The 13,666-nt window shown below is 39.4% G+C and overlaps 1 protein-coding gene across 1 annotated transcript; it reads right to left on the bottom strand.

Moving 5' to 3' along the window:
- Positions 1-114: 114 nt before the first annotated feature.
- LOC306831544 (sodium/hydrogen exchanger 6-like) lies at positions 115-12,369 on the bottom strand. The gene is made up of 16 exons (XM_079355700.1): positions 11,939-12,369; positions 10,864-11,063; positions 10,369-10,446; positions 10,052-10,128; positions 9,530-9,642; positions 9,274-9,379; positions 7,168-7,311; positions 6,775-6,890; positions 5,793-5,881; positions 5,087-5,200; positions 4,624-4,735; positions 3,902-4,055; positions 3,776-3,806; positions 3,577-3,665; positions 3,181-3,286; positions 115-2,745 (listed from the first exon to the last, which is right to left on the bottom strand). Exons 1-16 carry the CDS (start codon positions 12,213-12,215, stop codon positions 2,419-2,421), a joined length of 2,133 nt encoding a protein of 710 aa, XP_079211826.1. The 5' UTR covers positions 12,216-12,369; the 3' UTR covers positions 115-2,418.
- Positions 12,370-13,666: the final 1,297 nt, after the last annotated feature.

Here is a 13,666-nt window from a genome sequence, read left to right as displayed (position 1 = left end):
AAAAAATCAGATGTATTAATGATTGAATATATGGAACATTAAGTAAAATAATGTCCCTTGGTTTTAAAAACTCATGTCAAAATAGTATAATAGCAAAAGGACAGCAAAGACATGTCATTGTCAGGAATTTGTTTTTATTTTCTTCAAGTACACTGCAAGAACTTTGAAAGAGGAGACAGCATTAATAACATTGTAACTTTACAAGGATAAATCTATTGAATCTGAGATACTTTCCTTCTCACATAAAAACCCCCACTAATATATCGACCCATAAACAGCTTCTCCAAACTTTAGAAACAAACATGTCCAACTCTGACTTGCTATTGTCGTTTCTTAAGGATTCTTATATAGACTGTTTTTTTATTGTTTAGGTTAATTCACACGATAAAAGAAATGCAACTTTATGAAAAAAAAATGAAAGCAGGTTTGTTTATGTCCATCCTTCACTTAGTACATCAAATCAAAATTACAATTTATGCAGTGCAGCATTATGAAAACAAACATTTTCTATGTTCAAATGTGATTGAAATTGAATTAATTTCTACCTCAGACAAACAAATTACATCTGCTTGGCAAAATAATTATAATAGACAGGAGAAAGAAGGCAAGGAAAGGAATCAGTCTATGTCAAAAAAAAAAAACAACAATCTCTCACTGAGGTGGTCTTGTTTGAACAAGAAGGAAAATAAGAGTCAATGTTGCATCAGTAAAAAGTGTCCTCATGTTGCAGTAACTTTCCCTTGTTCTCACTGACAAAGTCTTAAAGAAGGTAGCCATGTCTTGTTGAATCCACATTCAGCCCCTATGGTTTCCTTTTTTAAATACCACATGTACTTTTGATAAAATATACATTTTCCTAGTACAATGTTCACAGAGTGATTATATCTGACAAATAGAAGCAGTACTTTTTACTTCCTATAAATGAAAGTACAATGTTTTAATTTGCACTTTTTGGGGATTTTTAATAAACTAACCAAAAAGTATCGTGTCAGGCCAATGATATGGCCAATGACACTAAATTACAGTATATAACAGCAGTCAAAGGGTTAAGTGTCATATAAAAATTTAAGAGAGACCATCATACTGCACATTAGCAAATCAAAATATGTACAAATCTACACTTCATAATTCAACATCAGAATAGGCACTTTAATTACAACAGTTCAGCCAGCCCTCAGTCATCTTTGATGATGTAACATCACAAATACACGGCAGTCAGGTTTTTGATTTCATAAGAAGGATTAGACCAGAGGAGAAACCCAGAATTAAACCTTAGCCCTAATAACAATGTTGCATTCCAACATCAGACACATGCGCACATTTTAAAATATACACAGGGAAGCTCTGGTTTTAAAACACAAAATAAAGGGGTTGCTACAACATAGAAAGGGATTATTTAACATGCCCTTTGTTTTGAAAAAAAGACTTCAATATAACTGTACCGACCTCCGGACTTCCCCACCGTACCTTGTTGAGGGGGGACACACAAAGTTCAACATGAGCTGTTTAACACAGAGCGGTGGTGGTGGTGTCAAGGATTTCATTAATGCTATTCAACAAATAATAAATAAATAATAAATATAAATATACACAAAAAACCAAAACACAAATAAATCCTTTTTTTTTTTTTTCTTTTTTTTTACAAAAATAAAGTGAAAAGACTGATCAAGAACAAACGAGGCAATGTTTGGACAAAGTGAAGACGCTCCTGGATGCTGTTGTGGAAGCTTTCTTTTTTGTGTGTGTGTGTGTGTGTACTTTAAAGTATTGAGCTCTTTTTTTTCTTTTCTTTTTTTTTTTTTAAAGACGTCTTTCACAGCTGCCTTCACAATGTCAGTATTCATGTCTGAATGCTTTCGGCTTGGTCAGTTACAACAAACCCTCTCAGATAATGTGTGACTGAGTTTGATTAGTTCAGTATCTGTAGTGTAAAACGCTCCTGAACAACTATGAGTGATTTTAATAATATTACCAGAGCAAAGTGAACTTTGAACGTTAGTTACTGAAGACCATTGGAAGATGAATAATGGCCCTCACCTTAGGAGCTCCTTCACTACAGAGAGAAGAGTAAACTGCATATTAAGATAAGGGATCAACCCGACAGCCCTACACAGAGACTTACACTGAAGACTTAGACTGAAAGAGTATAGATAACAGCACTGGCATATTTCCACAGTAGTTCAAAGTTGTAAGCAAATAATACAACCACATTAGAGTTTGTGAAACCTTTAAAAAAAATGGAGTGATCAATTGAAAGTACCTAGTATTCATGAAGTGCATTCACATTCAACAAAAGTTAACCAACCAGATTATGGGTTTAATCAAGAGCGTCTTAAGCTCGGAGGTTGTCCCATCAACAAGGATGCGCTTAGGTTCTGGGACAGGTGCTTTTTTTTTCTCCTGACAATGCAAGCCTTCCTAGAGTCTGTGCCTGCGAGGGTCAGAGCGTGGTGGGGAAGGAGGCGGCGGCAGGGTGACGGTGGTCGGGGGCTCCACTGGATCATCCATAGGCAGGACGAGACGGGTTCCTCTTATCGCCACTTCGTTTTCCGCCTGAGAGAGCTCCTGATCCAGACCCTCGTCGAACGGGTTGCCCCCGGTGGTGCTGGTGGTGTAGGGGTGCTTGTGGTTAGTGGTGCGCGAACCTGAGGCGTCCGTGGTGACGGTGACGTCGGCGTACATGGAGCTCACGTTCGCATCGTTCAGGATGAAGTCAGAGTCGTCGTCGTAAAGCTGACCTTCGTTCTGGTGAGTTTAAAGGGGGAGAGGGATAACGATTAGACACAAAAAGAGAAGAGGCACGGTTAATTCTACTTCAAATAAATTCAAGTGGGAGGGATTTCCATCTCCTTAATTCAACACACAAATGTAGGATCTGATCAGACTCCCAATACTATAGATATACTGACACTAGAACAAAAACTTCCATTCTTATCCATCTTTGAAGTAGTTTAACAGTTTCACACGAGAAGGTAGGTTGGTTCTATCAATCCCAGTTAGGCTGCCAAAACAGCCAATGATATCTCAAATAATCCAACAGTACACACAGACATTCAAAACAATTGATAGAAATGACTGTACAAACGTATCAAACTAAAAAAAAAAAAATAATAATAATTAAAAAGTATAAAGACTGAGTCTTTAGGTGGTGCGATTCAAACTGTTGTGCAGTGTTCAAACCTCATAAGCCTGTGGGCTGGTGAGGCATCGGGCCAGCGGTCCACAACAAGCCGGTAGAGTGGCAGTGAGAGGGGGGCCACTGTGGGTCAGGAGAGGCTTTAGGTAGCTGGAGAACAAGCTTTGGTCAAAGACTTTTAACAGTTAGTGCAGTCGCATAGGTTTTTTTTTTTTTTTTTTTTAGTAAAGAACCAAATGCATTTATGCAGACTCTGATACAGCCAGATTTTAGACTAAAACAACCGTAACATCTTTAGAAAGGTGTCAATCTCTAGCACAGAAGCGTTCCTGCGGTATATTTCTTACAGTTTGGAAAGAGCACCCTCTAGTGTCAGACGCTGAATCCAGCAGCCACTCTTCCTCAGATCGTCTCAAAGTACTCGCTTAATCAAAGGATACTTGTGGTCAAAGTTGTACCAGATCCTGAACGGCCAAGCGCTCTCATGTTTAGTGTTCCTCCGCTGTGAGCCATCCAACACAGTGGAACTCTTTAGAGCACAACATTTTATTCATTAGTTTGTTTCATTTCACCCATATTCATAGAAGCCAAAGAAATGTCCCAAAACTAAAGATTTTCAACCTGTCCTTCAAAACTTACCGAGTTGTCTTGATCAGAGTCTACGCCCACCCTGAGAGAGATAAAGATAAAAAACAGTGAGTCCGACAGAAAAACATTTCACTGAGGATGAACAACTAATCCATTCAAACTGATGGCCCGCCTTACGGTATACTCATGAAGGACAGCATGGGCGTGGTGCCACCTCCGCAGATCCACACGGTGAAGAAGACAATCAGCAGGGTGGTGGAAAACATCATTTGGCGGGCATAAGTGGCCGTGTCCCGGATAGAAAGAGCAAAGGTCATGGCCCCACGTAGACCTAGAGGACACGGACAAGAGAAACAGGAGATGGAGATACTTTTTGCATTTGTTTAAACGTCCAGTACTCAAGGAAAAGTGGCTGATTATCAAAGTTACGTGGAACAACACTCATCGGTATTTCAACTTTGAATTGTGTAATTTAAGATTTGTTTTTAGGGAAAAGTTGAAATGTTCTGCACTAGGAGAGAAAATACCTGGAGTTTAAAAAAAAAATGTCTCTGATCGGAGAGAGGGAACAACTGGCTTTTTTTTTTTTTTATGTAACTCCTGGCTTTAGGAGCTCTGTTTCACTGATTCAGTTGGCTGAGATGAAGCCTGAAACCTTCTTTACTAAGCAAGGTCAGCTAACTCAGGACCATAGTTCATGTAAAAATGGGAAGCGTTTACAGCATATGAGAAAAAAAAAAAACAGGAAAAAGAATTGCCACACAGCTGCAGCTGCCATGAAGGCCAGCTTGCACAATATAACCGACTGTGTGTTCGTGTGTAAATCAAGACTTCACTTTTCCCAGCTCAGAAGTGCTTACAAAGTGCTGACAGCGCTGAGAGAGGCATCGTCGTCTCACCTGCAAACATCATGACGTGCTGAAATTTGGACCCAATCTTGTTCTTGCGACCCAAGTTGAGCAAAAAGGACAAAGGGTAGATGTTTGCCGCCCTGCCAATAAACACAGCCAACTACGCGACGCAGAAAGTTAAGGACACAACACAGGGAACAACGACGACGGCACAAACTGCTGTGGAATTATCCTCTAAAAATCAAGAAACATGTCATCATGTAAAGGCTTTATAAAAAGCGTTGGCAGCAGTACATAGTGCATCATCATGTATCAGAATTTCCCCATGGCGATTAATAAAGTATAAAAAATATATATAATATACAGTTTATCACATATAAAGATAAGTATATGCATGCAAAGGAACCAAATAAAGACAATATACATGTTCAGTAAGTCAGTTAAGTGAAGCACGTAGAAAGACTTTGACTTGTATGTGTGATGCATAAACACTGAGCAGAGGAAAGGATACAAAGGCTCCGATGATGAACAAAGGGTTAAAGACATGTGACTGAAAGGAGAAAAGAGTCAGACCCATGTAGGAGAAGATGAAGTTCTCTGCCAGGAAGTTCAGCAGCTCGAACAACTGTCAGAAAGAGAGAAACGATATCACTTCGATGAATGGAAAGAAGCGGCATCAAAAATGGACAAATCTTTTTTGGGGGGTTTTCTTTTTGACTTCTGAAAGGCTGGTTTTGTTTTTCTTTTTTCTTTTTTAACTTCACAATAATGTCTGTACACCAAAAAGTCTGAATCATGAGACCAAAACACTTCTGAGTGAAAACTGTGGTGAGATTATTACAACTCAAGGTGCTGCCTCAACAGTTAAGATGCAGTCACTTCGAACCTCTGTGCTTCTGTCCACTGTTGCTATAACAAAGAGTAACCAGACAACACAGATCCAGATGTGTGTTTATATCAACCTGCTGCAGCTGCCAGCTCTCCACTTCTGTGTAATGTTCGCACCGTTTCTGAACATCCTCTCTTCTGAGTATTTTTACTCAAGCCCTTTCCGCTGTGATCTCTAATCTCTTCGTTTGTGTTCCTCTTTGATTCATTAGAAGCAGTATTAGTCTTTGCACTATGGATACATTTCTAAAGAGCTTAATAGTTGACACCATACAGTAATAATTAAACAAAAGGATGGTTTATTAACAGAGTATGTGCTTGAATATCACCTGTTTGGTCCTGTCCTGAGAGTCAGGGGAGAGATTGTTGAATGTGTAGTGAGCCTGAGTGATCCCACAGAACAACACGGCCACCACGCCTAAATAAAAAAAGATACAACGTCAAAACACACTGATTGACATTTTACTGATGGGAGTCAAAGTTTTCACTATAAAAAAAACAGACAGACAGACAGGAACAAATCTTCTGATCTCACATGACAAGTTGAACAGTCTTTATTGTAAGCCAAATACTCTACACACTGTCCAGCCCAGTGCACCACTGATATCTCTAAACACAGCCATGTACGACCTTTGTCTGAGAGACGTCTGCTTAACTACACTGACCAGAAGGTTGTGGAACTATTTTTTTTTTTGGGGGGGGGGGAGATAAAAAATCAATTAAAAAAATCAATAGGTGAGAGATGGACTATCACAATGTTAGATTTGTTTATTTCAGTGGATGTTTTTTGAAACTGACACTCGATTCCACTGAAGTACAAAATGAACAACGTGGCATTTTTGGGACCTGATAACAACATCGATATTAGGGATTAAAAAGAAAATCTGAGCACGATAAATTGGCTGACATCGCTCTTGGTTGCATCTTCGATGAGTAGCACATATCTGTGATAAAGTTAGCCGATACTGATAGTCACTTGCTTTGCAAATATTGACCGATAATATCAGCTGGCTAATTAATATTCATGACAAACTATTAACAAGTGTAGCACCAGGAACTGTCTGAGGGTGTGTTTCTATTACCTAATGTGAATGAGTCGTCCATGTCTTAATACTATATCATCCCCCAAAGTAAGATTTAATGTTAATAGTCTAACAACAAAACTCTCTACAACACTGGATGAACTCTACTGACAACAGCAACAAAAAAAAGCATTCATCGCTAACTTTAAACATTATTTATTTTGTCATCAACGCCTTGGACTAACAAAAAAAAGTCAATTGCATGCATGAGTGCAGTGTGCAGGTGTACCTGTGAACCCGCATGCCTCAGCCAATAGAAAGGTGCTCCAGGACATGAGGAAAAAGAGAGCTGTCTCCAGCAAAGGGAAGTCCCTCAGCTTTGTAAACTTGGTCACGTGATGAAAACTGTAGTCAAGGAGAAAACAAGATCTGGCGCCTGTCCAGCTGCAGCCCTCATACATCACAACAGAAACCTATACATATTAAGACTCAGTAGAGCCACAGAAAAAATAAAATATACCGTCTACATATCAGGAACAATGGCTTTCAGCTTCTAAGTTATGTACAACTTAGAGCAGCAAACACAAAGTGTGATCAGCTGTAATAAGTCAAAAGGTAAAAGTGTAAACGTTATCGTTTTATTCTCTTCTTGTCGAAAGCATGCGAATAACAATGAAAGGATATAAGAGCGGTCATGACTCCAGTGGCTACTCCAAGAGCGAAGGATCCACTAAAGACACCCAGGAAGATGCCGAAGGATTTCAACAAGGCCATGGCCTCAAAACTGTGGCTGTTGTCTCCGGTGGGCTGGTAAGCCACAATGGAGCTGGATTACAGAACGAGAACACAAAGAAATGAAAACACTTACACAGAAAACGGAAACAAGCATTGACAAAATATCAGGAAAGGGGAAACTGGTCAAATATGATGCACATGCTACATAAAGACACAAAGAGAGCGACATTTAAGCAGAATCCAAATGCAGTTAATGTCAGAGATTTACTACCCTGGAGTTGGTCTGGTTGTGTGTAATTTAAAAGAATTAAAGAAGCTGCAAAGATGTCACCAACATGCAATGTTGTTGGGTTTTTTTTACCATCATAAAAAGGGAGGAAGCTAAGGTTTTGCATGTTTTGTTTTAATCAAACTTGGCTCTCTCAGCACTCTTTTAGGAGTGGCATGGGAGAACTAATCAGTCAAAAAGTGAACTGTCAGTTCAGGTGCTCCCTTTATGAGAGTAAGACCCAGATTACCAAACAACACCAGCAAAGCACAACACATAGATTAAGAACAAATCTGGTAAGGGTCGAATTTTCGGGCCATTCACAGGGTCGACAGAGGATAGGGAAAACTAAAATTAAAAAAAATAAAAAAATTAAGGAGTAGGGCCGAAATGTCTGCAGATGCAACAAGATGTAGGGTTAGGGCATCCTAACGGTGGAGGGTTACAGCTACAGAGAAGAAAAGGGTATGCTTCATATTGACTTCATATATCTAACTCTAGAACTCTACCAGCCAGCACATCCACGCAAGTCACCCACCAACCCACCCACCGGGGAGCAAATGTTTGGTTTTCTTCCAGCCATTCCTGCGCCACGTCAGGCCCGACTGGGCCATCGTGTCCTCGGGAGAGCACAGTTCGAGCTCCCCGACTACCCTCCTTCTCTAAGCGGAGGAGAACGCTACATGCGTACGTACGTACAGGTAGGCGATGAATGACACAGATGGGTGGAGGAAGGCAAGCAGTGAAATGACAGGGACTGATGTTAGTACGACAAGTGACAACACAGAGAGCTCACAGTTACACTCATTACATACAGCACCCGACTGACAGAGCTCAGGACCGGACGGTTGGTTTACATTATGAATACTAACATGACAATATGAGCATTTCAGGAGTCACTTTCATTGATAAATCGGATCTTTACTGATAATGAGAACATTCCTGTCTGAGTCAAATCCACCGTCTCCGCTTTTTTTAAGTTGAACTAAAGCTAGTATGAGACTCTTGCATCAGGACAGATACAAAACAAGCAAATGTCCTTTTCTCTTCCTGCACCATGTTTCTTCTCTCTGTTGCTTTACCTCGACAAAAAGTGAGTTCAGTAACAGGCTGAACTTTGCAAAAGTCCTTCCTTGGAATTTTGTCACATTTCTATTTTGTATCATTAAATGTCACTGACAGTATTGAATTGAACTATTCATTGAAATATTTGTGTCTGATCTGTGTATGTAAGCGTTATTTAGTTGGAATTCTGACTGAAGCAACAAATCCGATTTAGCTTGCTTGGGACGAGCCAATCACAGTGATTCTGTGGAAAATTCCAGCTTTCATGTGATTTGTGTCAGTGGCTCTCTCTCTCTCTCTCCTTGCCACAGTGGCGATAGGAATAGAACAGTTGCTACTTTTGTAACTTTATCAGGATGTATTATTATTGGCTTTCAGTGTTTTCTGTCCTATGAGCTCGATGTAACTGTCTGCACAGAACAAACACTCTGCAGTGACGTTTAGTGTGCATGTTCGCTGGCCGGAGTGGTTTAGCAGAGTGACATGAGGTAGAGGTGGAACGTATTTTTCCACACGTTTATGTCACTAACAGCAATTTTAACTTTGGAAACATTTTTGCACATTAGGGGGCTGTGGATTTTTGTTCCTACGAAGGATAGGAAAAGATCTAATCACGGCTCGTACGGACCGCACAAACGCAAATCCTAACTCTAGAAATGCACATAGTGTTGCTACAAGTGCTGTGTTTGACAGTCTCCACCGCTCAAGCTGTATACTTACGACGAGAGGACGATGGCCACGGCATCATTCAAGACACTCTCTCCAAAGAGTAAAGCATACAGGTCCACGTCTACTTTTAGCTCATTAAAGATAGCCAGCACTGTCACTGAAAGATAAAGGAAACAACCAAAACAATTAGAGCAGGACGGCTCCCTCAGACGGACAGAGTATCCGATAACGGGATATTTTGTTGCTTTATTAAGGAAAAGTATTTACACCCTGAATCTGAGGCAACATGCTTTTGGACACCACCAACCTGGGTCTGTTGCAGATACGATGGCCCCAAAGAAGAGGCAGTCAGTGAAGAAGAAATCTCCACCAAGCTGGCCAACAACTTTCATGAAGGATACGAAGCCGTACATGATCAGCCTGGAGGAATAAAGGAATGTGTACATGTCAAGAGAGACCCTGATATTATCAGTCCATTTAACCGGTAGGATGAGATTCAACTAAGTCTTGTGCTGATATATGCAGTGGTGTAGTGCAGAGTATACACAGGTAGACAGAGTATACCCACTCATTGTTTTGTCTCTATAGAGTATACCCACTTCTACATCCGCCCTCGGGTTAACGCCATTGATTTATTGACAATATTCAGCATGTTGTAATTTTTGTACCTCGAATGGTGAAGGGATGACCCTCCCCACTCTGTCTCCTGCATGTCACGGTTTACAACAGAGGCTGTTTTTTTTACAATACACAGTATACCCCCTTCTTTAGGCACCGCTGTGTATATGCACATCTTATGAGTAATATCAAAAACGACCTCATGACTTACCCAATAACAAAGCAGGATATAACCGTTCCCACAAATGCATAAGCCAGGATGGAGCCGATGTTCCTGAAGAAATGTCTCTGTGACAGACAAGGACGCAGATTGATGACATAATATATCAGACAAAACTAGCAGCATATACAAATAACTCTAAACATGTGCCAACCTATACATGTACGTAGCCTGCACAGGTACAATAACCTGCATAGTGTAGAGAAAAGCAATGCCTTCAAGAATTCATTATTCAAGATCTAATCTGTTAAACATGTTAATTATTTAGTGACATGATTAGTGCACTAATGTTCCTTTGGCCCTCTTACCCTCTTCAGACTGTACCCGGCGTGGAAGATGATAGGAGGAAGCAAAATGTTGAAAAACACTTCTGGGTCAAAGGTCACCTGCAGACAGTAGTTCATTTAGATAAAGAAGACAGTAGTTACTTATAAATGTTGTTAAACACTCGTTTAGCGCACTTTGACATTTTTCCTTCAGTTACTCATCAACCCCTCCGCACTCCTTTTTGAAGTACTGAGTTACCAATTTGTGTCAGTCTGTGTACATGAATAACATGATCGACATGCTTACTTTTTCATAGACAGGGGTTGTGTTTAAGTATTTGGCACAGCTTACTATAAGTAGTCAATTAGACAAAAAGTCAACTGCATTAAAAGACAGACTTGGACGGTGTTATTCCAAAACAGTTACTGGCAAACCTGTTATAATTTATACATGCAAGATCATTTTTGAGCAGTTTGGAGTTTGGTGAGGCCCCAAAAAAACAACAATTTGCACTCTCCATCTGCTCATCGTCTTGCCTTTCTCAACATCTCATCATCCTGGACTTGGTGACCTTTGCCCCGGCTGACTTCGCCCTTCAGAGTGTACTCGTAGAACCGCCCGCTGACGTTGACCAGCAGTGTAGCGGGACTGGCGTTGACGGCACAACTGAGGACCACGTCACTTGTGCTCTGAGGCACATGAACCCCAAAGCGCAGGATCACGCCCACCAACAGGCCTTTAGGGACAACGAGGAGGGGAGAGAGGGAAAGCAGTTAGATCCATAGTAACTAAAAATATGTACAAAAAGGCTGACGAATGTCAAACCTTTATATAGTGCTTTACAGGGATAAGAAAAAAACATCATCATGGTTTGTGTCGTTCTGCCGCAGCATTGGTTGAGGTGCTATTTAAGGCATCGTTTTTTTTCTCATTATCTGTGCCATATACCTGAATTAGCACATTAAACAAGCAGCTCCTCTCTGGATACTGAACATGGCTGGGGTTTGTTAAAGACCACGACACATATTTTTTCTTAAGCGACCTTTTATGCTACTGTTCATTTAAAAGCTGGCCAGCTCTTAAAATGAACACAGTATAAATAGGAATAGCTTGATCTGGTTTGACTATCGATTTGTCTACTTTTGATTTATTTTATTTAGATTGTAAATTGGATTTTATTGTCTCTGTTTTTATTTCATTTACTGGTTATTATTTGTCGTAATGTCTATTATCTTGTGTACTTTGTTTTATTCATTTTTCCTAAATGTGTACTTTTATAACTTTTCAGGGTAAGGGCAGTCTTGGGCTACCTGAGATGTCATTTTGGTTCATTTTCCTTCCAGTTTTAATATTTGTGAGTACAGAGAGCACATGTATGTTCATTATCATCTTTTATTTTGATAACAATCAATAAAATCTATTAAAAAATAATAATAAATGACAATGGTAATTAATGTAAACTATGCATAGCTTGCTTGGGGGAAAAAATCCTCAAAAGTACATGTAAGTTGGAAGAAAATGTCAAAGTGGCAGTTTGAGGAGTTTGACGAGCTAACGGCCTCACAGCCTGACAGCTAGCATTGACGGCTAAGTTGAGGTCGTTGGTCTTACCATAGATCATAGCAAGTCCGGTTTCGTGGAGGAACCTAAACCGCCGGTGTTTGAACAGCCATATAGTCAAAATAGTGAGAGTTAAGAGCATTATGAATATGAGCAGATTAGCACTGTCCTGTCGGTGGCTCTCCTCAGCCAGCCTCTCAGTCGCGACGTTGTCCATCGCATTGCTCTCTCCTCGGCTCTCGACGATCAACAATGTCAACAAAAAAGGCAAAAACTGCAGTGCTCTCGATGGTTTAACAGCGAGAAAGCGTCTTAGTGTGAATCCCATAATGGCTTTCTGTTAAACCGTCACATTTGTCGCTTGAACTTAGACGGGTTTTTTGATGGGAAACGAGAAATCAGCGAAGAGAGACCTATGCATTGACGGCTCCTTCCGAGGCACCTTACCAAAACAACGAGACATCCGGTTTCAGAATAAAAGTCTAAGCTAGTCCAATAGCTGCCCTTCAAAATCAGAATCAGAATTATTTTATTGTCGTTGTTCCCCTTTCAGAGCCCAACGAAATTAAAAATAACAGCTCTAGGAAGAAAAAAAAAGGAAAAGTAGTGCAAGACAGCATAGAGAGGTAGTCAAATAATGTGCAAATGGGTGTATGAGATAAAAATGCGTGCAAATAACATACATTTTTATGTGCACATAACAGCAGATCAGAAAAACAGTAAAAAATAAATAAATAAAATAAAAAAAGGCGTAAAAATCATTAAAAGAAAACTTTTTAAAAAACTGAAACATTATTTTTTAAAACTATACAGTCCCCAGAGGTAGGTGGATAATGTAAGCAGCAGATTCAAGGTATAATAATATGTTCCACTTGAGTGATGTTGTTTTTATACAATCAGATTAAATCAGGTTTAAAATAAATGCATGACATTCAAAAAGAATAGGAATTTGTCAAATACAAAATAATAAGTAAATAATAAGGAATTGCACATTGATGAAGATTTGTTTTACAAGCCTGTCAAGGGGAAATGTGTTTTGCAGCAGGATCAGACAAAATGACACAATATGTAAGGATTTCATCAACAGTAAAAACATACCTAGATAGAGCAGAATAAAAAATCAAAGATGAGACAAAATGAAACAATGTAAAAGTGCAGTTCATTAACTGTATGAATTGCCCTTGGGATATATATCTGAAATCTTGTGAGGCAAGGCAAGTTTATAAATATAGCACATTTTAACAACAAGGCAATTCAAAGAATTCAAGAAAGATGAAACAGAACATTAAAATAGAACATTTTAAAATCGCAGGAACAAAAGATATTCCAACTAAATCTGAAAATATGTTTCAATAAAATAAAAATCATTAATATTTATATATTAACATTTATTGAAATGAGGAAAAGACAAAAAAAATAGAACTAGAAAAAGAGTTATATCATAAGTGATATAGTCTTCCTCAAATGAGGGCTTGAGGGCAAAAGCTGAAACTGACTCTGCTGCTAATCTATGACTGCATAAGCCCTCCTAAGAGGCAGCCAGGAATCTAGCGTGACAACTCCTTAAGAATGAAGCCAAATTGACCAGACTCAGTACATTAAAAGCTTCCTCTGACAAGAAACCTACATAGGCGAAGCTGAATTTTTAAACAACACACACAGAAAGTGTCTAATAAATGTGTGCTTGGACAAATTGTAAATGTTCTCAAGATCAAGAATTTAATTTCATTGAGACAAATGAAGGTGAAACAACTTCACCTTAGTATTCAACTGTTTCTT

Source organism: Symphodus melops (genome assembly GCF_947650265.1).
Source record: "Symphodus melops genome assembly, chromosome: 11".
Classification (NCBI taxonomy): domain Eukaryota; kingdom Metazoa; phylum Chordata; class Actinopteri; order Labriformes; family Labridae; genus Symphodus; species Symphodus melops.
Note: the sequence above shows the minus strand (reverse complement) of the source record. Positions and strands in the feature narration are given on the sequence as shown.